Source organism: Sebastes umbrosus, chromosome 1, assembly GCF_015220745.1.
Source record: "Sebastes umbrosus isolate fSebUmb1 chromosome 1, fSebUmb1.pri, whole genome shotgun sequence".
NCBI classification, from domain to species: Eukaryota; Metazoa; Chordata; class Actinopteri; order Perciformes; family Sebastidae; genus Sebastes; species Sebastes umbrosus.
Window position 1 is genome coordinate 35,852,518 of NC_051269.1, and position 22,833 is coordinate 35,875,350.

The 22,833-nt window shown below is 41.0% G+C and overlaps 1 protein-coding gene across 15 annotated transcripts in view; it reads right to left on the reverse strand.

The window, feature by feature from the left end:
* tafa4b (TAFA chemokine like family member 4b) overlaps positions 1-22,833 on the reverse strand; it is a 39,329-nt gene that overhangs the window by 10,718 nt on the left and 5,778 nt on the right. For 14 of the 15 annotated variants that reach the window (XR_005208076.1, XR_005208075.1, XR_005208071.1 and 11 more), the window contains exon 3: positions 15,308-15,463. Coding sequence is in view for 3 of the 15 variants with exons in the window: in XM_037779572.1 (XP_037635500.1) it covers positions 15,308-15,463 (156 nt within the window). In the remaining 12 variants the exon portion in view is untranslated. Of the gene's footprint in view, positions 1-4,053; positions 4,974-15,307; positions 15,464-22,833 lie in introns of those variants that run through there. The other variant, XM_037779592.1, reaches the window with a different exon arrangement.

The window sequence follows — 22,833 nt, forward strand, 5'->3', positions numbered from 1 at the left end:
TCTAGACAGGAGACAGCCCGACAGCTGAGAATAACTCCCTCTCTCCAAACTCATCATCCATCCATCCTCCTGTCTCAAGTGTGGACGCAGGGAGGGAAGAAAGAGTGCACCTATTTCTCCAACTTCATTACACTGGTGGATTGATGGTGTTTGGAAGGATATTTAGTGACTATTGTTTTCAACAAAGGGAAGAGATGAGGTGGTATTGGCAGGACAAATGGGCTTTCAGCTGCATAATGCCAAAGAACATGGACAAATCCTCTCAAGCATCATGTAAGAATATAACACTGTGACTGAGACAGAGAGGGGGAAGAGGGAGGAAGACGAGGCTAAATAAAAGGGGTTCACCAAGAAAACATCTTTGTAGTGTGGAGATGAGCGGCGAGAGGGACTGAGAGTGAAGGGTGGGGAGGAAAAGAGGCTGTTTGAGAACGAATATCACCAACAGAGAAAGGAGCAGATTAAACAAATAGAACAGAGAGAAGAAGGTGAGTAACGAACTGAGGCAGAGTTGAAAATAGGCGGCACAAATGCAACGACTGAGACAGGAAGACGTGTGGGGAGAGCCGACGCCAAGTTGCCCAGTCAACACAAAAGAAGTCGCAGCGATCGCGGGGCGTAATGTTGAACACACTGTTATGATGCATGAGCTCAGTGGCAGTAAGCGGTTCTAAAAACCAATGGCTGTGTAATGCTCGTTAATGTGGCCATTATGGTGTCTACGACGGTGCTTTGCACTCCAAGAGTGTTATTTAGAGCTAATGGGCATGGCCTGTGAGTGCTATTATGGAGTTAGCGTTCCCTGCAGCTTATCTCATGCTATACGGGGAGGGGCGGGGCGGGCATGACACATAAGCACCTGTCTGTCAAGTCAGACGATGAACAGGAGCCGGTTACAAGGCCTGTGATGTCATGGACAGTTCAGATGTTGGACAGCACTCGCAGAGATTACAGAGGTACTTAGCGTTTGCTGTAGTTCATTCTGAGATCATCACCACGGGGAGCGTATACTGGAGACTGGCGGTGGGTGCCAGTTGGATTCACCCCTGTGATGCCTTCAAAGTCAGCTACTGTACAGACGGCCTGCAAAAGTCTCTTTTTCCGTGACCATTTACTGAAAGCAATTCATTCCCATTCTGTCTGGATGGACATATTGAATTCTACTTTAAAGGAATAGTTCAACATTTTGGGGAAAATACGCTTATTTGCTTCATTGCCAAGAGTTAGATGAGGTGAACGGTTCCACGCTGTACGGTAAATATGAAGCTACCAGCAGCAGCCCGTTGGCTCTGTCCAAAGAATAACAAGTGGTACGTTTCCACCGAGTAGTCCAGCTCAGTTCATTACACATTAGAACGGTTATTTTCACGTTTCTATTAGCAAAAGTTGTGGATGGTACCAATAGAACCACTCCATACTTGGTACAACCTCGCTCGAGGCTCCAAGCGAGCTGAGCCGATACTAGAAGTTGGAGTTAAAACACTGCAGAACACTGATTGGTCAGAGCGAATCATCACGAATCACTAATTAACATGTTGTATCTAGTTTGTTAATTCGTACAAAAACCAAAGTGTAAAAATGACATATTGTAGTTTTAGAGGGGGTTATGTGTGAAACCACAACTTGTCATTTTACACTTAAATATAACGTGTTAATTAGTGAGCTTTAGAGGTGCTGGTAGGGGGATTTTGTTACCTTTGGACAGAGCTAGCTGTTTCCCCCTGTTTCCAGTCTTTATGCTAAGCTATGCTAAGTTTGTATTTACTTTACAGTCTTAGATCTTCTAATCTAATTTAAAATGTTGAACAATTCATTCATCAATTAACTGCTTCATCCCACCAACACCGTCGTGACTCACATACACAAGCTGTTCATTATTCACACTGGCCGTCTCTTGAAGAGCAGCAAACACTTGAAAAGCATTATTAGCTCAGTTGCTTTTACAATGATTGAGCTAAGTTGATATTGACGGCTTTCTGCTAAAAATGCTTAACAAGTAAATGTGAAAATGAATCATTGCCAAGTTCTCGAAATAGAAAGAGCACACATATTCTCCAGAATAAAAAATGTGCATAAGTAGCTCTCAGCCTACCTTCTCTAATTGCACCAGTCTCATTAAAAGTGTACATTTATATTCACAAAAGGTGCATATGCTAATTAAAAACAGGTTTACAGCGCAGGCATGCATTTCATCACAGTTACTATCGGCTCATTACAATGGAATCTGCACTCAAAATGGCTCCCTTTAAAGTTCTCTCTCAAACTTTCAGAGCAGTATCATCTGAGGGCAAAACGTCTGCTTTGCTTAAGGTGCAGGTGATTAGGCAACACAAGGGACTGAGGCGATGTTATTCCCCAGCTCCTCGCCTCGTCTCTGGGGTTCTCTAAATAAGTTCTGCGGAGGTTTGGTGCTACGAGGCTGCCTACAGCTCTGTCTCTCCTCCCACTGATCACGTCAACCGAACGCACACCTGATGAATGTCACTCATCGTTATAACTTCTCACTTTTTGTTGGCTGGGTGAGCATTCATCCCAACACACAGCCTCTGTTCACTTCTCCCTGCAACGCCGCCTGAGTTGTCATTGTAATGTTTGTGACATCAAGTGGACAAAGTTGAAACTGCAGGGTCCCCTCATCCACATGTTTATTCTGTACACTTTGTATGAACACATAATTGGTGTAATGTTCAGATTCCTGTGACCAAATATAAAGCGAAGAAAGGAGGTTGGACACGCTTCAACCGTTTCACGAGGATTAGTAGGTCTGTCCGGTGCTCACAGAATAGGGCAATAGGAGAGACTTCAGAGACCAGGTCCCAAAACACACTGGAGCACACGGACTTAAGGCAATCAACTTTATTTAAAGACTAACATTTCAACGCCAACTGAGTCTTCATCAAACCGATCTGAAACTCATATTGTCTTAAATAACCTCCCCTAGTTGGGAACTGATTCAGCATAGGGTGGAAAAATGGGGAGGGAACAAAAAGCTGCATGTAGGGAGGGTAAACAATCATACATCATATCATAATAAAAAGAGAGAAGTTAATATATAAATAGTTATTTGTGACTTTTCATCAGTGACAACATCCATGTACCTGTATCAAAAAGGATTTAGTTAGAATTAGGGCTGTCAATCAATTAAAATATTTAATCACAATTAATCACATGATTGTCCATTGTTAATCATGGTTAATCACAAATTAATCACATTTTTATCTGTTCAAAATGTGCCTTAAAGGGAGATTTGTCAAGTATTTAATACTCTAATATGCTGCTTTGTGCAAATGTGTGTATATATTTATTATTTGACATCAATTAATAACACAAAACAATGACAAATATAGTCCAGAAACCCTCACAGGTACTGCATTTAGCATAAAAAATAGACTCAAATCATAACATGGCAAACTGCAGCCCAACAGGGAACAACAGCTGTCAGTGTGTCAGTGTGCTGACTTGACTATGACTTTCCCCAAACTGCATGTGATTATCATAAAGTGGGCATGTCTGTAAAGGGGAGACTCGTGGGTACCCAGAGAACCCTTTTTCATACACATATCTTGAGGTCAGAGGTCAAGGGAACCCTTTGAAAAGGGCCATGACTGTTTTTTCTCGGAAACATTTAGAGTAACTTTGGAGCGTTATTCAACCTCCTTCCCAACAAGCTAGTATGACATGGTTAGTACCGATGGATTCCTTAGCTTTTTTAGTTTCATATAGTAATAGTATCTTCACACTAGCTTTAAAACTGAGCCTGCTACAACCTAAAAATCACAAGTTACGTTAGAGTGTTAAAGAAATTAGTGGCGTAAAAACAAATTTGCATTAATGCGTTATTATCGCGTTAACTTTGACAGCTGATCGCCCTGAAGGGGATTCTTTCACAACAATGACCTGCTCGCTGTACATTATCCCGCTTATTACACGGCTACTTACTTAAGAAATCAATATTTTGACACAAAAACGGTCCACTAGAGTCCGACATCAGAGCTGCGTCCATAGCAACAGTCTGTTATACATATCAATGGTCTTCTTTACATAGCAACGGTGTGTTATAGAGAAATTACAGACCGCAGATCGCCGTCATTGACCAATCAGAATCGAGTATTCAACACAGCCGTGTAATAAGTTAATGTTAATATTTCCTCCATTAATATACATAATTTATTTTTACAACACACTAAGGCAGGAAATGTGACATCAGATCAGCCAACTTACTCTACCTTCCAACAAAGACATGGGAAATGAAATTCATGTGATGTAATCGAATACGCCACCAACTATACAAGTTCAAAGGGACTTCCTTCACCTCTAACCCTTTCATGTTAAGTCCCATGATAAAGAATAATAGATGAGCCTAAAAAAAAACCTAATTCACAGACTACATATCCCATTGTTTGATGTAAGGCAGGGCATACTAATACAATATGTGCACTCAGGCGTCTGTCTGTTAGAGTGCTTATTAATACTTCACGAAGGCGCCGCCTGAGCTCGCTCTATGGAGCAACACAAACTGCAACAGGGAGTTTACTTTTACTTTGCATGTGCGCCTGTTGTGCGCATATAGACGCCTTTGTGTGTTTTGTGTGTGTGTGTGTGTACATATATGCATTCCCCACTGTGCAGTAAGTGTCAGGCGTAAAAGCACAATAACAAGCAGTCCTGTGCCCTTGCTCCCAGGTCATTACTATTTAAAGGGAATATGATGTACCTTCACACACACACACACACACACACCAACACACAAACAAGGAGTTGGGGATGGACCCAGAGGTATGGATACCCTCAGGCATTGTAACTGTTCCACTCAGTGATCCTGGAGTGCAGAAGCAGTTGGAGAGAGGCATCCATCTCTTTCTACAATGATTTACTAACACACTGTATCTCTGTTGCCAGGGCTCACACAGCCACGCCAGCACACCCAGGTATGCATGACGAGAAAACACAAGTGGAAAGTGGAGTGGAAAAAACTGTCAGAAAAAAAAAGATACACGGGGAAGAGTTACACACTGCAGGAACAGACTGACAAAATGACATATTATAGAGCAGATATTACAGTAAACAACAGCAGGTTGATGTGTGCTGAAACTAGATTTCTCTTTCAGGTAATGAAACATAGTTTGTCTGTCGCAGAGTAAACACACCAAACTAAATCCACTCATCTGCCGTTTCTATCAGGTCGCTGTACTCTCTGTCTTTCTCCACCACCAACCACACTTTAAAGGGACAGTTCGGGTGTTTTGAAGTGTAATTTTAGGAGGTACTTACCCATAGTAGGTGTATTATTTACAGTAGATGACAGTTGGCGTGCCCCCTGTTTGGAGAAACAGACAGAAGTACCGACACCAGAGCAAAGCAATACAGTGCTGTGGATGGAGACGGCAGAAAAATGTATTTTAGCCACCTAAAAGAAAGACTCACCTAAAAAAATTCAATGTTTTTATCTTGCCGTCAGACAGCCCTTTCCATCTCCTTTCCGACAGGGAACTGAACTGAAAGTGAAACTTATCTATACTTTCTCCAAAGCCAGCAGGCTCAGATGACAAAAACAGTATAGATACGATTCACTTTCAGTTCAGTTCGCTGTCGGAAAATATTCAAAATATAGCATAAACTTAAAGGGATATACTTTTTTTTAGGTGTCTAAAATACGTTTTTCTGCCGTCGCCGTCCACAGCACTGTACTGCTTTGCTCCCATGTCAGTACTCCTGTCCGTTTCTCCAAGCTGAGGGCACACCAACCGTCATCTACTGTAGGTAACACACCTACTATGGATAAGTACCTCATACAACCCCACTTCAAAACACCTGAACTATCCCTTTAATGCAAAGTCTGATACTCAAAAAACTCACATAAATGCAGAGCTGGCATGTTGCTCTTTGAGTACTGTACTGTAATTTCAGGGTATTTATAGTTAATTTTGGTATTATGTGCAGCTTTCTACTTTTACTCCACATTTCAGAGCTTGTACCTTTTGTAAAAGGTTGCAGTCACTACTTTGCAGACAAAAAGCATAGGGGTTCATTTAACGTGACACATTGTTAAAGGTTAAAAGGACCAAGCAGTATATAAAGTGCTTCCATTCAGCTCTGCATGCATCAGCTACAACGCTAAATGCTCCTTACACGTTAATGCGTCGATAATTTGACACTATGAAAGGGGTCACTCCTCATAATGAGTACCTTTACATTTGAATGCTGGCCGTCTAATAGAGTATTTTATACATTGTTGTACTGATAATGACATTTAGTAAAGAGTCTTTTTTTTTAACTACTGCAGGCTGTTATACGTTATGTGTTATGTTATGTGAGGATAGCTTTCTTTTTTGGACTTTGCACAAACATTCATTCCCTAGAGGTGCACACAAGCCTGGGCCGTAACCAACACATTCCTAACCGGCCGAGTGAGCTTAACTAAATTTGGCAGAAGCCCCAATTGAGACAAAAACAGTTTATTTACCCTGAATGCTACTGCAGTAAACAGTGGACACACATTTTGTCTACACTCAGACAAGGTAGTTTTTTCCTCCAAAATTCGTCTCCGAATGGGAAATCTATGAGACGCAGACAAACAAGTGGACCCAGTGCATTTCTCCTGTAGAGTATTCTAAAAAACAGATTAACCTCTTGACGTTTATCTATTGGTAAATGGTTGATGGGCTGCATTTATATAGCGCCTTTCTAGTCTTCTGACCACTCAAAGCACTTTACACTATATACCAACATTTACCATTCACACACATCCATACATTGATGGCAGAGGCTGCCATACGAGGTGCCAACCTGCCCATCAGGATCTAATCTAAATGTTCATTCACATACCTATATCACAGCCTTTGGAAGCAATTTTGGGGTTCAGTATCTTAACCAGGGACACTTTGTTTGTTTTAACAGGGTTGGAATTTGCATGTGCACATTTTTTCCACCCAAAGAGATGCTATTTATCACGTTTAAAGTTTTTGCATGAGGGGGGGTCTTAAGTAACGGATAATGTACAGCTAGCGGGTCAGTGTTGTGAAATAAACCCCGAAAGGGCGATGCAGCATGGACCCCGACCCCTTCATCTTCCCGAAGAGGTTTATTTCACAACAATGACCTGCTAGCTGTACATTATCCCGCTTATTACACGGCTACTTACTTAAGAAATCAATAATTTGACACAAAAAACGTTCCTCCAGAGTCCGACATCAGAACTGTGTCCATAGCAACGGTCTGTTATACATAGCAACAGTCTGCTATGGAGAAATAGCAGACAGTAGAACGCTGTGATCGACCAATCAGAATCGAGTATTCAACGAAGCCGTGTGTTGACGACATGTTGAATGTCATGTGGACTGGAGGAGCCGGGGATTGAACCGCCGATCTTCCGATTAGTGGACGATCCACTCTACCTCCTGCCCCCTATAATCAATTATCTATGATCAATTCTACCTCTAAAAACTCTTCACACTCTGATTTACACATTTACAAATCACCTCAATGTTTACGGTTAAAGCTGCAATGATTAATCGATTAGTTCTCAACTATTTAATTAATCAACAACTATAATCGATTAATCGGTTTGAGTACATTTTTAGGGGGAAAAAAAGTCAAAATTATCTGATTCCAGCTTCCTAAATGTGAATATTTTCTGGTTTCTTTACACCTCTATGACAGTAAACTGAACATCTTTGAGTTGTGGACAAAACAAGACATTTGAGGACGTCATCTTGGGCTTTGGGAAACACTGATCGACATTTTTCACCATTTTTAGACCAAACAACTAATCGATTAATCGAGAAAACAATCGACAATTGACAACGAAAATAATCATTAGTTGCAGCACTAACTCTTCATTCACACACACAACACTCCCACCACTGATCCTAATAGTAAATAAAAACAAAAGCATGTGTGTTTCATGATTAAAAATCACGGAAAAGAATATTGTGAGGAATGGAGCTCACTTGAAAAAGTTATTCTCACAGTAATGGCAGCCAGTAATGGGACCTGCTGCCATTTACTCCTCTTTCACCCGGCATCAATAATGTAACTCCATTTACACTGTGTGGCTTTTTCTACTGAGAGGGGTTTGTCTCTTTCCATCAGTGCTCGAGCCTAAAAGGTGAGAGTAGCATGCGTGGATGTGTAAGAGAGAGTTAGAAGAGGTGAGATATTTTGTAACTGTGAACTCAGAGGTCAAACATGACTCATGAGATAAGTGCTGCTGAGCACCGGATTTGGAAGTGAGAGGTGGTGAGACTCAGAGGTGAGATGTGAATAGGAAATTAGAAAACCTCATGACTAGTGTGATGGAGGAACTAAGCTGCTTGTGTGTAATATTATCAGGGAGAAAAGAGGAGCAGTGATTAAGACCATCACAAAGAATTTATCACTGAATGAGTTTCAGTAATAATCGTCAAGTCTATTAGCCTCTCATCAGCGTCGTTCATTCCTCTTTGCAAAACTATACCAAGTCTTTAAGGAGAAGCGAACAAACAAAATCAAAGCATCAGCCTATTCTGAGAGGTTAGCAAAGCTTCACATGATTCCTTATTTATCCCAAATTTCATTACAAAGACAATCATCTTTGCTATGGTTGTCTGATTTTATCATTATCAAGCAATTGTTCCCATCTGGGAACTCATCAAAGAGGTTAAACAACAAATCTACTTTTGTATTGGGTGGAAACAGTGCTGAAATGATCCAGCAGTGAGCGACTGAGTCATTTGAATGGGAAAAGCACCGTCTACTGGCCACATGAGAGAACAGCAACACACTGGATGGAGGCAGTTATGGATAGTTGTGATTACTAAATACGGAAGGTGCTCGGACACTTAGAGAGAACATGCCTGCAGCACAGGAAGTCAGACGTGATTCATGCTGAAATGCAAATGCGTGCTGGTTTCATTTGAAAGGAATAAAATGACTCACTAGTAAAACTAAGAGGCATGTTAAAGTGTGCAGTTCAGGGTGCAAATGAAAAAGAAGAATGAGTAATAGTTAATTAACCGAATTGTTGTGCATTGGGTCCAGGACACACTGGGCTCTTTTTTAACAACACAAAAAAACATATTTAATATTGTTTTATCAGCTTTGATACTTCATGACTTCTCCTAAATTTATGAGAATTTATTATAAACATGATTGTGGTTACATATTATATATGGTATGTCTTAATGCAAATATTTGTACATGTTTTAGATAGATAGATGGATAGATATAGAGATGCACTTAGATCTATCTATCTATCTAAAATATGTACAAATATTTGCATTAAGACATACAATACATAACATGTAACCACACTGTTATATGTAACACATATTTGTACATATTTCTTAGCTTCTCATTACTTATTCTTATTATTTACTTATATTTCTCTACAAATACTGTCATATATTGTAGCATTACGTACATCATTTACATGCTACATACTCCTTTATTTCGGATGTCCGGCCGATACTGACTCAAATAACTGGACCTGGTATCAGTGACAATGGGGACGATCTATTCAATTCAATTCTATGTTTATATACTGTATACACATGACTTATTATTCCAGTTAATCCACTCCAACCTGCGTAATTTGGGGGTAATGTTTGATCAATCCTCGATGTTTTACACCCACGTTAAGCACCTGACCAAATCTTGTTTTTTCTACTTAAGACATTTGAGTGAACTGAGATCTGTTGTTTCAACGGCTGAGATAGAGATGCTTATACACGCCTTTATTTCATCTCGCATTGACTACTGTAACACACTTTTCTCCTCACTCAGTATGTCTGCTCTCAATCAATTAAGAAAACTGCCACTAGACTACTCACAAGGTCAAATAAACGGTCTCACATCACTGATACTCAGATCTCTTCATTGGCTCCCAGTAGTGTATAGGTATGCGTATAGCATATGTGTCTGAACTACTTCGCCCGTACTCATCAGCCCGCTCTCTTAGGTCAGGGGTCAGCAACCTTTACTATCAAAAGAGCCATTTTGGACCAAAAACAAAATCTGTCTGGAGCCGCAAAACATATTTGAGCCTTATAATGAGGTAACAGCCTATTAAGTCTAATGTAGTGAGGACCCAAGAGCAAATAAGAGGCAGGACATTGAAGAACGTCTCGATTTGGCTGGACTGAGGTTCGGCAAAATTACAGGATAAGACGCCGGGCTGTGTAAACGTACAAAGGCTATGACGCTCATTTTAGTTGACTGCAATGATAAAACTTGTTTTCTTTTACTCTGTGTATAGGCAACATATTTTTCCAATTGGAGCATGTAAGAATCACTTTTGGCCTACAACTATGATAAAGGAAAATTGCTGGTTGCTGACTTCAGTCTCAGGTCAAACATGCAAAATCTGTTGCCTGTCTCACGTACTCGCCTTAAGACCCGTGGTGGTCGAGCTTTCGAAGTCATAGCACCTAAACTCTGGAAAGCTCTGCCGGCACCTTTACAGTCTGCTGACTCTGTGGATTTTTTAAAGGTTAATTAAAGACTCACCTGTTTAAGACAGGCATTTGGGTAATTTGTATGCAACAGGCCTACACTTTCTGTATGTATTATGTACTGTGTTTTTTTCTCTATGTATTGTGTTTTATTTGTTCATGCTGATACCGAAAGCCCAGGTATCGGTATCGGTATCTGGACTGAAAAAGTCGGATCTTTGCATCTCTATAAATAACTCTATTTGGATTTCTATTGAGAGTTTTATAACAGTTTGTTCATAAGAGGTCAAACAAGGAGTAAATCCTCTCTTGTGGTCAAATATAAGAAACGTCACTATGTAGATAGCATAGTGTGAATGTCAAAACAAAACCGATAAATAGGGGTTCGAAATAAGGGTTATTATTTTTCCTCAAACAGCAGAAGGGTCTGTGAGACCCCAAACACTGAAGAAGTAACACCAATGTCAACAAAACAAAACATTAAATCATTACCCAAATACACAAAAATGAAAAATGAATGCTAAGTAGTTGTTTCTTTTTACACTTTCTCAAGTAAAATCACCTTTTCGTTTTTATTTACCAAACTAAATAAGTTTAATTTCTTCTCGTTACCATAGTGAGTCTGTCAATAGAAGAGAACAAACTAAAGCTAGGGCAGGGTGAGTGAGGTGTCTATTTGTTTTGTTTATTTCCCTCTTGATAATTACCATATCATTCATTTGCTGCATTAGCATGATAATGTGCTGATACTCATATTTTCATTGGAAATAAACAAACCAAAAAACTGCAAATCTGATCTCAAGTTTCAAGTCTGGGGAAAACACATCACCTCATCTTTGTCCACACATCTCATCAAAGTCTGTGTTTGTGTTGGTTTATTACCAGTCATTCAGCTCCGTGTGAGAGTGGGTTCAGTGTCCAACCCCGGCTGACCTTAACAGTTTGAATAACCCCGCGTGCTTCGGAGATTCACTGGCGTATGAGACGACTATGTGTTTTCCTCTGGTAGGGGGCTAATACAGCGTGATAGGATCGAGTGGGCCGACACTGTGTGTGTGTTTGCGATCTCAGCGGAGCGTCTGTGGATGATAGGGGTCAGTGACACTGCTTGTTTCTTGCTGGGCATGAGCTCGCGGAGCGGACGGACGGGTGGAACAAAGGTCCATGAAAACGACTCGTAGCCTTCATCTGTCTATCATCGCTACACTCACACATACACAACACACACTGATACATACACTTGCTGTATATACGCGTGAGCAGAATTCCAATTCCAAAACGTCCCTCTTGCCAATGCTTCGGTTATCACCCAAATGTCATGTTCTTTAGTATTCTTTATTTAGATCCCCATTAGTTTCCATAAAGTGGTCGCTAGTCGTCAACAGGCCTAATGCAGGAAGCGATATACGAACAAATCTCTTATTTTTATTCTTATTTCATAACCACGATTTGTTCTTATGTTGTCAAAGTTAGGGGATAATAACACGTTAACGCAAATTGGTTTAAACGCCACTAATTTTTTTAATGCATTGCGACTTTTAGGTTTTAGCGGGCTCAGTTTTAGAGCTACAGTGAAGATACTGACACCACATGAAACTAGAAAACCTAAAGAATCCTTTGGTACCAACTATTTCATACTAGCTTGTTGCAAAAGACAAAAAATGCTCCAAACTTAGGCAAAATTTTGGCGAGGAAAAACTGGCATGGCCATTTTCAAAGGGGTCCCTTGACCTCTGACCTCAAGATATGTGAATGAAAACGGGTTCTATGGGTACCCACGAGTCTCCCCTTTACAGACATGCCCACTTTAAGATAATCACATGCAGTTTGGGGCAAGTCATAGTCAAGTCAGCACACTGACACACTGACAGCATGTTATTGTGTTGTTAATTGATTTCCAATAATAAATATATACATTACATTTGCATAAAGCAGCATATTTGCCCAATCCCATGTTGATAAGAGTATTAAATACTTGACAAATCTCCCCTTAAGATACAGATAAAAAATGTGTGATTAATTGACAGTCCTAGTTAGTACCCATTGATTTCTGGGATTCATCAATGTTTTCTTATTTTTGTTCTTACGAATGGTCGAGAGCACTCAAGATAAGAAAAAAAAAACGTCTTGTTTTCATAGTCCACGTATTGGGGGCGTTACCTTCGCTAATAATAAACAATCAGCCACACGCCTTTAATTTAGGATCAAGTGGGATTCATCATTCAGAACACCTGGTAAGAGCAGATTTCGAGCATTTGGTGCATCTGGAGTTGACTTCTCTTATTTTTTCTCTGAACAGAAAATTAAGAGAAATTTAAGAGAACGTTGCAGCATGAGAACTAGTATTGTTATATCCTGACATATAAAAGGATCAGAAGAAAATACGGTCATCTGTCGTATACTCAAGTGGCCCGTCTAGATATGAAATGGAACGATGTCCCAAATAAAATCCGGCCTTTTAAACTGCAGTTTAAATTTCCAGTCTTGAGGCCGACAGCTGTTGTATATTTGCTTCTCCTTCAGTACAGCACGGGGGAATAAGGAGACACTGGTGGTCGGGCTTCCATTACCTGCATTAGTGGCTTTAAGCTTTCATGTTACATGATCTCCTTGAGACATGATGAACCACACACTGTTGGACTAGAAGGGCACAGATGTACAGTTTTACTTCATCCACTGAAAGACATACTATTTAATGTATATTAAAACAACTTTTAAATTAACTGTGACTTATTGGTATGATTATCATAAACAAAAGGAGACCCCGCTGGACATTTAATCACGGTCTCAATTTGATTTTCTTAGGGCATTTTATTGTTTCTGCCTTTTGATATTTGTTCATCTTCTCCTCGTCTCACCCCTTGTGGGTTTCTTTACTGTGTGGCTTTGCTAACAAGGACAGAAAGGCCAGATGTTATTTGCAGCTTTTCATGTTTTCAACCAAAGGTTTACCTCTGTTTGTGCTAGAAGAAGAGCAGTGTCCTCCTGTTTTGTGCCATAAGAAAATCAATTTCCACACAGGAATCTAACCTGGCAGCAATTTGAAATAAAGTGCAACCTATTAATCTTTCCTGCAATGGACTCATTTATTTATGTCGTACTGAATCGGGTAATGATTTGTTTTAGGTGATATGATTCATGTAGCAAATTTAATGATCCAAGATGATTAAAAACATTTTTAGCCTCTTTGACCCTGTCGGACTCAGCGGTGCGTCGATCATTACAAAAACATGTTGTGCAGCCGAGCGATGTCCAAACATCATTTGGAATTCTAGTCGTGTTCATTAAGGTTTCTAAAAGATACCAAACATGTCCGGCAGAAAAAGACCTTGCTAGAGAGTTTTGGGGAAATGCGTATAAAATGATGCAAAAGACATCTCGATTATTTCTCTTTGATTTTAATCTATAAAAACACAGCGTGTTGTGGGTTTGAATATTTCCTGACAGTACGTGTCCTATAGCTTTAATGAAGGGTTGGAACAGAATACACAGTATATTTAGTGGAAATTTAATGTTACTATATACACACTATCCATGTCTATTTAACCTCTTCTGTTGATGCAAGGACGTATTTTTTGTTTTAGTTTTATTTTATGTATGAAATCAACGTGCACTTTGCATTTTAACTTTGCTGCCTTCTTGGCCATATCGCAAAAGAGATTTCTTCTTAAAGTACCAGTGTGTAACCATTAGGAGGATCTATTGGCAGAAATGGAATATAATATTAATAAGTATGCTTTCTTTACAGTATAATCACATAAACTAAGAATCGTTGTGTTTTCGTTACCTTAGAATGAGCCGTTTATATTTAAATAGGGAGCGGGTTCTCGCCACAGAGTTCGCCATGTTGCATCGCCATGTTTCTACAGTAGCCCAAAACTGACATCCAAACACTGTTAACTTTTCCTGCTTGGGCCGGAGTCGATAACATTACTCACTCCCGTAGCTGCCGCTCTCTCTCCCTCTTGCTTCACCACTCACTTCCCACATCTGCTCCAAACGACCCACGCTACTCTTACAACAACTGGCTCTAGAGAGGGCCATTCGGGTTTTCGCGTCGGCCACCGTAGTTGTCCTACACGCTTGACACACAGGAGAGGCTTCAGTTGGTTGCAATCTGCAACCTCATCGCTAGATGCCGCCAGATCCTAATGACTGCACCTTTAAATGGATTTTATCTGGGTAAATAAAGGTGAAATAAAACAATAAAATACTAGTTAATGGTAAATTAAATGAAAAATTAAGAGCTGCAGTTGAAGCTGACCAGTATAACCAGACTTAAAAGACTTAAAAGATAAAAAGACTGTTGGTCAATGAGCAGCTCTACTAGAATCATTGTCATGTAGGTGATTCGCTCAAGGGAAAAGTTGTCCTTTAAAATGGGGCGGCTGTGGCTCAGAGGTTCAGCGGGTCGATCCCCGGCTCCTCCAGTTTACATGTCGAAGTGTCCTTGAGCAAGATACCGAACCCCAAATTGCTCCCGAAGGCTGTGCCATCGGTGTGTGAATGAATATTTAGATTAGATCCTGATGGGCAGGTTGGCACTTTGCATGGCAGCCTCTGCGATCAGTGTATGAATGTGTGTGTGAATGGTTGAATGTTGACATGTAGTGTAAAGCGCTTTGAGTGGTCGGAAGACTAGAAAGGCGCGATATAAATAAAAGTTCATTAACCATTTAAACCATTGTTCTTCACACATACTGTATATACAAAATTGATATTTTTACAAGAAAGGAACACACAAGTTGTCACCCTATAATTTAAATTGTGTGGATAAATTTGCACCTTTGGGAAAACAAACCGAGTACGTCACCGGGATATATGAATACACACATTCTCTCTCACACACAAACACACAAGGTTGTGTAGTTTTTTACCTTCCACACAGGAGGGTCTGGCTCTGGTGGTGCCGGCGACCTGCCCAGGGAAACAGGAACACTTGACGGTTTGAGAGCGCTCCTCAATCTTATTCTTATTACAGCAGCGATGGATGGCCACCACCTCGCATGTCCCCTGCTTCACCTGGTAGGCGACTGAGAGACAGAGAGAAAAGGGAGAGGTGAGGGGGGGATTATTCGCTAGAAATTCATAAGACTTTTTAAGACGGCTTATTGTTGACGGTTTGTTGCTGCAAAAGTTTAAATTCAAATAAATTTGTGCTGCAAGTAACAATCAGATACACACCACGACAGCTTCTCTGAGGATTAAACAAATCTGCTGAATTATTTACTTTTGTATAAACTCCTCAATTTATTCCAGTCTCACACTCTTTGATTCATAAGTAAACACTCTTTAGTGATGCTTTGCTTTTATTCTCAGCACAGTGCCCTCATTAACTTAGACACCGAGGCGGCTCTGTTGTTGTCATCGTGTGCAGGGGGAAAGAAATGTTGAAAAAATAATCATTTCTTTTGACTCCTTTAAGACATTACAAACCACTTGATCTAAGCAAAGAACAGACAGCCACATATTATGAGTCATGTGGTAGAGCAACCCACTGGTAGGATACACTTAAATCTCACTGTGTATGTTTGCATATGTATTAGGACTGGCTGACGCAATAACCGTAATATTGCAATACCGCGCTATTGACAAGCCAACCGCAGGGGATGGCAAGCAGCCGCCACATTCACGTTTTTTCTTTTCTGAATTCTTTGCAAAATGGGAGCGTTGCGTATTTACACTACCCTGCAAACGCCAACAGCGTGACGAGGCGCTGAGCGTCTATTCTGCTCTGAGTGCTGCACGTTTCTGGTCACAGAGAGTTGAAACATGTTCAACTTTGGGTAAAAACGTTGCGCTTGTCACTGTCATTTTTCACCCAGCCGTCAAATCACAATGGAGGAGGGGCGGGACAAATACCATAAAGAACAACTAATTGCCAGAGCGATGAACACACATAGACCAGCGGGTACATCCTCTCTCCCTACGTGCTCCAGCCTTCCATTCATCCAGAGCAAGTGCTCTCCTTGTGCCGACATTTTGGGCCCTATGTAAAAAAATCTATAGCGCATGGTCTAAAGCGCATGGCGCAAGTGCATTTAGGGCGTGTCCAACTCCACGTTTGCTAGTTAAGTGGCGCATAATCTGGGCGCAAAGTAAGGCACAAGGGGCAAAGGGGTCGTATTTAGTCTCTTAATTAATGATAGATGTGTTTTGGGCGTAACAGGAATTAAACCAATCAGAGTGTCATCTCCCTTTCCCTTTAAAAGTCAGGTGCGTCTGCACATTGGCGTATTGCTATTTAAAAGGCAGATTCGACTACTTGGAGAAGCGAGACGTTTTTGGATCTGCCCGTGCATGAAGTGAAAGTGCGCGAGCAGATGTATGTGGGCTATAATAACGTATATCCCGCTGTTGAGCCAGTCATTATCATCACAGGTGAAATTTCTTCACTGCAACAGCCCTGGTATGTACATTATACTGTGTGTATGGCTATGTGGACAGCTGCTATTCACACATCTCACACATGTGTATGTGTTATTCTGTCCATTTGTGTGTGAGTATGTGTGTGTGTGTGTGTGTGTGTGCGCGTGTGTGTGTGTGCGCGCGTGTGCGTGTGCGTGTGTGTGTGTGTGTGTGTGCGTGTGTGCACGCGTGTGCGTGTGCGTGTGTGTGTGTGTGTGTGTGTGTGTGTGATCCTGAAAGCCATAATTTATATGAGGATAATTGCTTTTCACCTGACACCTCCAACACACAAACAGCGTCTAATCTCCCATGATTATCTTCACACTTCCCCGGGGACCTTGGTCTGGTTAATTATATCACTCTCTTGACAGTAATGGGACAGAAGGACACGCTTAACTTAAAGTACATTTTAACCCAAAGCTGTCTGTGTGTGATGTTACTGAAACGATAGGCTTTCTAGGGCAGGGACAGTCGTGTATGTAGCAGTTTACAGTATATCTTATTACATCTGCCACGTGTGTTTGTGTCTGTTTTCATACAATACAACACCATGAGGATGCTGTGAGGGTAAAGTGTGAATAGGCTTATGTTAAATGTTCATGTTTAGCAGCGTGTACTGTATAATGTCTATGCTAATGTTACATTTCACTCAGCACATTAAACCCATGAATAGGAAGAGGGCTTTTTGTGGCCCACCTGAAGGTAAAAGGCGCCGACCACAAATGTTGTGGGAAAATGTTTAGTAAATCTAATCTTTGCTTATGGCTTCTGAACAGATTCCAGCCGCCTTATCTTCCCTCTCAAAGCTTGTTGTGCACTCCTGAGAGTCTCTGGCACCGTTTCCCGAGCACAGCAAACCCTGCTGGCGACATTACTACCTATAAGCCTCTTTACAGCCCTGGAAAAACCTTGGTTATACTGTACCATAAGCCCAGATTTCATTTATGTGCGTGACTTTACCCAGACTCCAAAACTTTTCATGCTCAGCTGAATGAGCTTTGCAGGCAGACACAAAAGTTCACACACACACACACACACACACACACACACATACACAGCAGCAAACACACAAACCTGGAGCGCACACACTCTGTCTAGGGTTCCATTTCTGCAGGCCATGGCCCCTCTCATCCTTTCTGATTTAAAGTTTGTTTGTTCTCTTCTCCAGAGAGCCCCATCAATGATCCCAGGCTCTCTGAGGGCGCCCCTCCGCTATCATCCCTCCACTTTCATTTCCCTCACTCCTCTGTCTCAGGCTCTCCTGAGGCTGGAGCAGCTGCCGGATTACCACACACACACACGCACACACACACACACACACACACACACACACACACACACACACACACACACACACACACACATATATAGCCTATATCTACTGATAAAAATCTACAATATAATAAAATTGAACTAATCAGTACTAGGGCTGTCAAAGTTAACATGATAATAACGCAAATTTGTTTTAATGCCACTAATTTTTTTAACAAGTTAATGCAACTTGTGATTTTTAGGTTGTAGCAGGCTCAGTTTTAAAGCTAGAGTGAAGATACTCACATCATATGAACCAAGAAAACCAAAGGAATCCATTGGTACCAACCATGTCATACTTGCATGACAAGAAGGAGGCTAAAAAACGCTCCAAATGTACGTAAAATGTTGGCGAGGAAAAACTGGCATGGCCATTTTCAAAGGGATCCCTTGACCTCTGACCTCAAGTTATGTGCATGAAAATGGGTTCTATGGGTACCCATGAGTCTCCCCTTTACAGACATGCCCACTTTATGATAATCACATGCAGTTTTGGGGCAAAAAACATGCAAGTACAAATGTGTTATTTTCGCCTATTCTAAAATTGTGTATTTGAATATTTCTGCATAAACTGGGGTCCCTAAACAGTCTTGGAACTTTTTTTTTACTCAAACTTTACACACATGGTGTGACTTTATATTATGAATTTTCCTAGAATTTGATTTGAAAATATCACAATATATCGCGTTGCTTACAGTATCGCAATATATTGAATCGTTACCCCTGTATCATGATACGTACTGTATCGCCAGATCCTTGCCAATACACAGCCCATACTCATTATTATTAATCTCTACTGAAAATGAATTCCATTGTTAGTGCAGAGCGGCGACGGGTCCATCGGCTGCCCCCAATCTCAGAAATAGGCAGCTTGTTAGTGAAAAAGAAAGATAGAGAGAGAGAGAGAGAGAGTCATACAGGAGGAGGTGAAGTGGCGTCACAGGCAGCAGAGAGAAGAAAGAGCGGCTCGCCTCCTGCTGGCATAATGAGGTCAGAGGGTTCACAGGTCTCCTCTCTTTACTGCCTACATCAGACCGCAGTGGTTTCTATTTCAAAACTGTAACGCTTTGAGATGTGTGTGACCAGTTGAAAGTGGGAACAACCTGAACTTCATTTATGTTCCTTTTTTTGTGTCCAGCTCTGTATCCTAATTTAAATCTTAATGAAGTGAGTATGGCGTAAAGTCAGGCTGGTGTAATGTATATAAGGTTGACAGGGTGCGTTTTTTTTTTTTGCGGTTTACAGTCGCAGCTTAATGAAAAAAAAAGAGCGCTCAAGGAGCTCTTCAAGCAAATATTCTAAAAGCCGTTCTTTCATGGCCAGTTCAAAAGGACACTCAAACAACTTGAGTGTGTTTCTTATGTTGCCTGTGTGGCCTTAATCAGGGACAATACGCTGCATGCACAGACACATTTTTTACATTGATGAGGATTCGTTGCCTTGTAACTACCATTAACTGGAATGAAATATGAGTACAATATGACAAAGATGTGGCTTTTTGCAGTTGACAAATATTTCTGAAATGTCATCAAAACATTTACATTCTTCTGACGTGAAGTGAAGGAGTTATATCAGCCTGAAAAAATTCAAGTAAATCATATCACGCAGATAAAAAGGCTGTAAAAGACGGTTAAAGTTGTTCTATCATCCACTTTCCTGTGCGTGAGGCCAGATGCCTTTTCCAAGCGTTATTGCAGATATGATCTAAAGCCCCAACAAATTATTAATTTCTTCAGATCTGCAAAAATAAGCTACTTTCAACATAAATATCACATCATATCTCGAAGTATTGATGTAACAGTCTCGGGTAATTGCAGAGTTGGTCCCAAACGCAGATGGATTGATGAGGAGGCAGCAGGAAAAGATCAATGATTAATTTTCAAAAATGGCTTACAACCAGCTGAGGGAAGGCAGGTAACGGCAGACAAGTAGCATGAAGCAGTTGGCAGATAGCAGGTAAATCCAGAACACTAAAGCTTATTGAAATACGCTGGGACACGGTCTTGAGCTATGGGATTATGACACATGCGCAGTGTAACTGGAGCTGCGGTCGTGCGTTGCTATCGACTTAATTTCGGCGAGTGCAGATCCGATTTTACTGCACAGGTGTTGTACTCCAAAAGATATGAGAGATCATAAGATCATAATGCCAGGCACAACTTAGTTTAGTCTCCACAGAAAGTCTGAGGGCATCCGGACACAGAGCCAGACTGGGACAATTGATTTCTTTAACCTCAGAAAATTGAATATATTATAATTACATTAAGTCTGTTTAGTTTGTGGTTTTGCTCTCAGCTTCTAAATCAAGAGCAAAGTCAAACTATTTGAGAGTGAAAAACAGCTGTCGGTCCAGTGATGAGGTGGCGACATTTGTATGTGGTGTCACAGAAACGTGAGTAAAGAAAAAATCCAAGGTGTGTGCAGTGATAAAAGCCTAATCTACGTTAGTGTTTTGTTATGTCAATGGCATCCTGACCTTCATTGTGTCTCCTTCTTGCTTTAATTAATGGACAGCTGCCCTTTTCTCTCATGCAGAGAAAAGTTTTATCATGCTGCACCAATTATAATGTGCTGGGAAATGATGATAAAAGTAGGCAGATACGTCAATATGTGCATCAATTTACTGTATGTCTACATGTTAAGTTTGTGAGAGAAGTGTGGGGTTTCAAAGTAGAAATGTAAATCTTTGAAGGAGCAGCATTGCTATGAATTATACCCTTGAGCAAACTATGTAACCAATCAATAGAGGTTAGAGACAAAATCTATCTAATGTGGGAGCAATAAACTCAAAAACACCCACTCCAGTTGTACAAGCGGTGTAAAGCAACTTCTTCTCTTTATAGCAAACACTCCTGTAAGACTCTCATAATGTAATGTTAATCATTTAAGTGCACAGTAAACATATTTCCATGTATTATTTGTGATGAATTACAGTACACCGATGTGGCTGGAGCATTTCATAATCAATTCAACAACACTAGGAGCCTAAAGCCACGACAGCAGTATGGTAACAGGCTCACTTTTAAAGCTAGAGTGAAGATTCTGGCATCATATGAAACTAGAAAAACCTAATGAATCCATTGGTACCAACCATGTCATGCTAGCTTGTCGGGAAGGAGGCTAAATAACGCTCCAAAATTATGTTAAATTTTGGTGAGGAAAAACTGCCATGTCCATTTTCAAAGGGGTCCCTTGACCTCTGACCTCAAGATATGTGAATGAAAATGGGTTCTATGGGTACCCACGAGTCTCCCCTTTACATACATATATGTCACAGATGCAGTGACACAAAATCAAGCAATTTTTGAAACCAGTAAAAGTGTGTGGTGAGGAAATATGACCCTGAATACTTTGGATTCATAATGGCAGGCAGTGATGGGTGAGGGCAAGCTGAATATTTATGTGGGTCATTACACCTGACAGTGGCAACACACATATTTATAGCCCAGTTTGTCATTTATTTGGGAAGGAGGTCCTTGGACATTTTTTAACAATCGGAAGTGGGCCTCGAGTTACAAAAGGTTGAGAACCCCTGCTTTAGGGTGTAGCTACCTTGTTGTACTTAGCTCCACCCTCTCATGTCACAGCTGGTTGCAAAAAAACAAGATGGCAATGGCCAAAATGCTGAACTCGAGGCTTCAAAACGGTCACATCTGGTTGCAAAAAAACAAGATGGCAACAGCCAAAACCCAATACGGTGACGGCCAAAATGTTGAACTCGAGGTTTCAAAATCAAAGTCACGGTGACTACCTCCATTCATATACAGTCTACGGTCTGTATGTAGGAACAGGCACAGCATGTTAACACTGACAATGCTAACATGCTGATGTTTAGCTGGACCAAAGTGGTAGGTCACCCAATGGACAAACCAACTGACAGATCGACGTTGCTATCCCTACAGTGTTCAAATTGCCGTACAAATTAGATTTGTGTGTTTCATTTAGAACAAACTGTTCATAAACGTTTCAGAGCATACTAACCTGCAAAAAAGAAAAACGTCAACAGCTGTCATAGTAGGAAGGAATGTATGATTTTCTGTAGTGAAATATCGCTGAGAAGTGAGTTTTCAGAAAATGCTCCAGGTGTGAACAGCATAAAGTTGGGTCAATAGCTAACTGTGGCCCAAACCAAGAAGTCTGAATTGAAATAGTACAAAACCAGGACCCAAACATCAGAAAAGTGGTCTGGAGTGCAGACTGAAGTGCTGCAGCTTGACTGTGAGCACTCTCAGTTTTGTCTTCCCTCCACCAGCTCCCTGTTCAGAGAGCGCTCACCTCTCACAACTCATCTGCTTAGGATTCATGTGTGGAGCAGTCAGCCTCCAGTTATATACACACACAATAACAGTGTATCTAATGTCTCAATGTTGCCTTTAAACCATTCTGTTATGGCCATCTCAACGTAATAGAGCCCAGCACACGCTGAGATGAAAAGACTTCTCAAGCATGGCTAAATGCTTTTATTCCCGCAGCAGGCAAAAGGGGAGGTGGGGTGGGAGGTAAGGTGGTGGTGGTGGGTGGGTGGCAACAGTAGCTGGGCAGCCAACAAACCGAGCTACCTTGAACTGATGGGTTAGCCAGGCGATTGATGTATTCTGACAGACACAGTGAAGCAGGAGCATCGTGCAATTTATCAAAAGGCTGTGTCTTTCCCCTGTCAATACCTGACAGGCATGTCCACGGC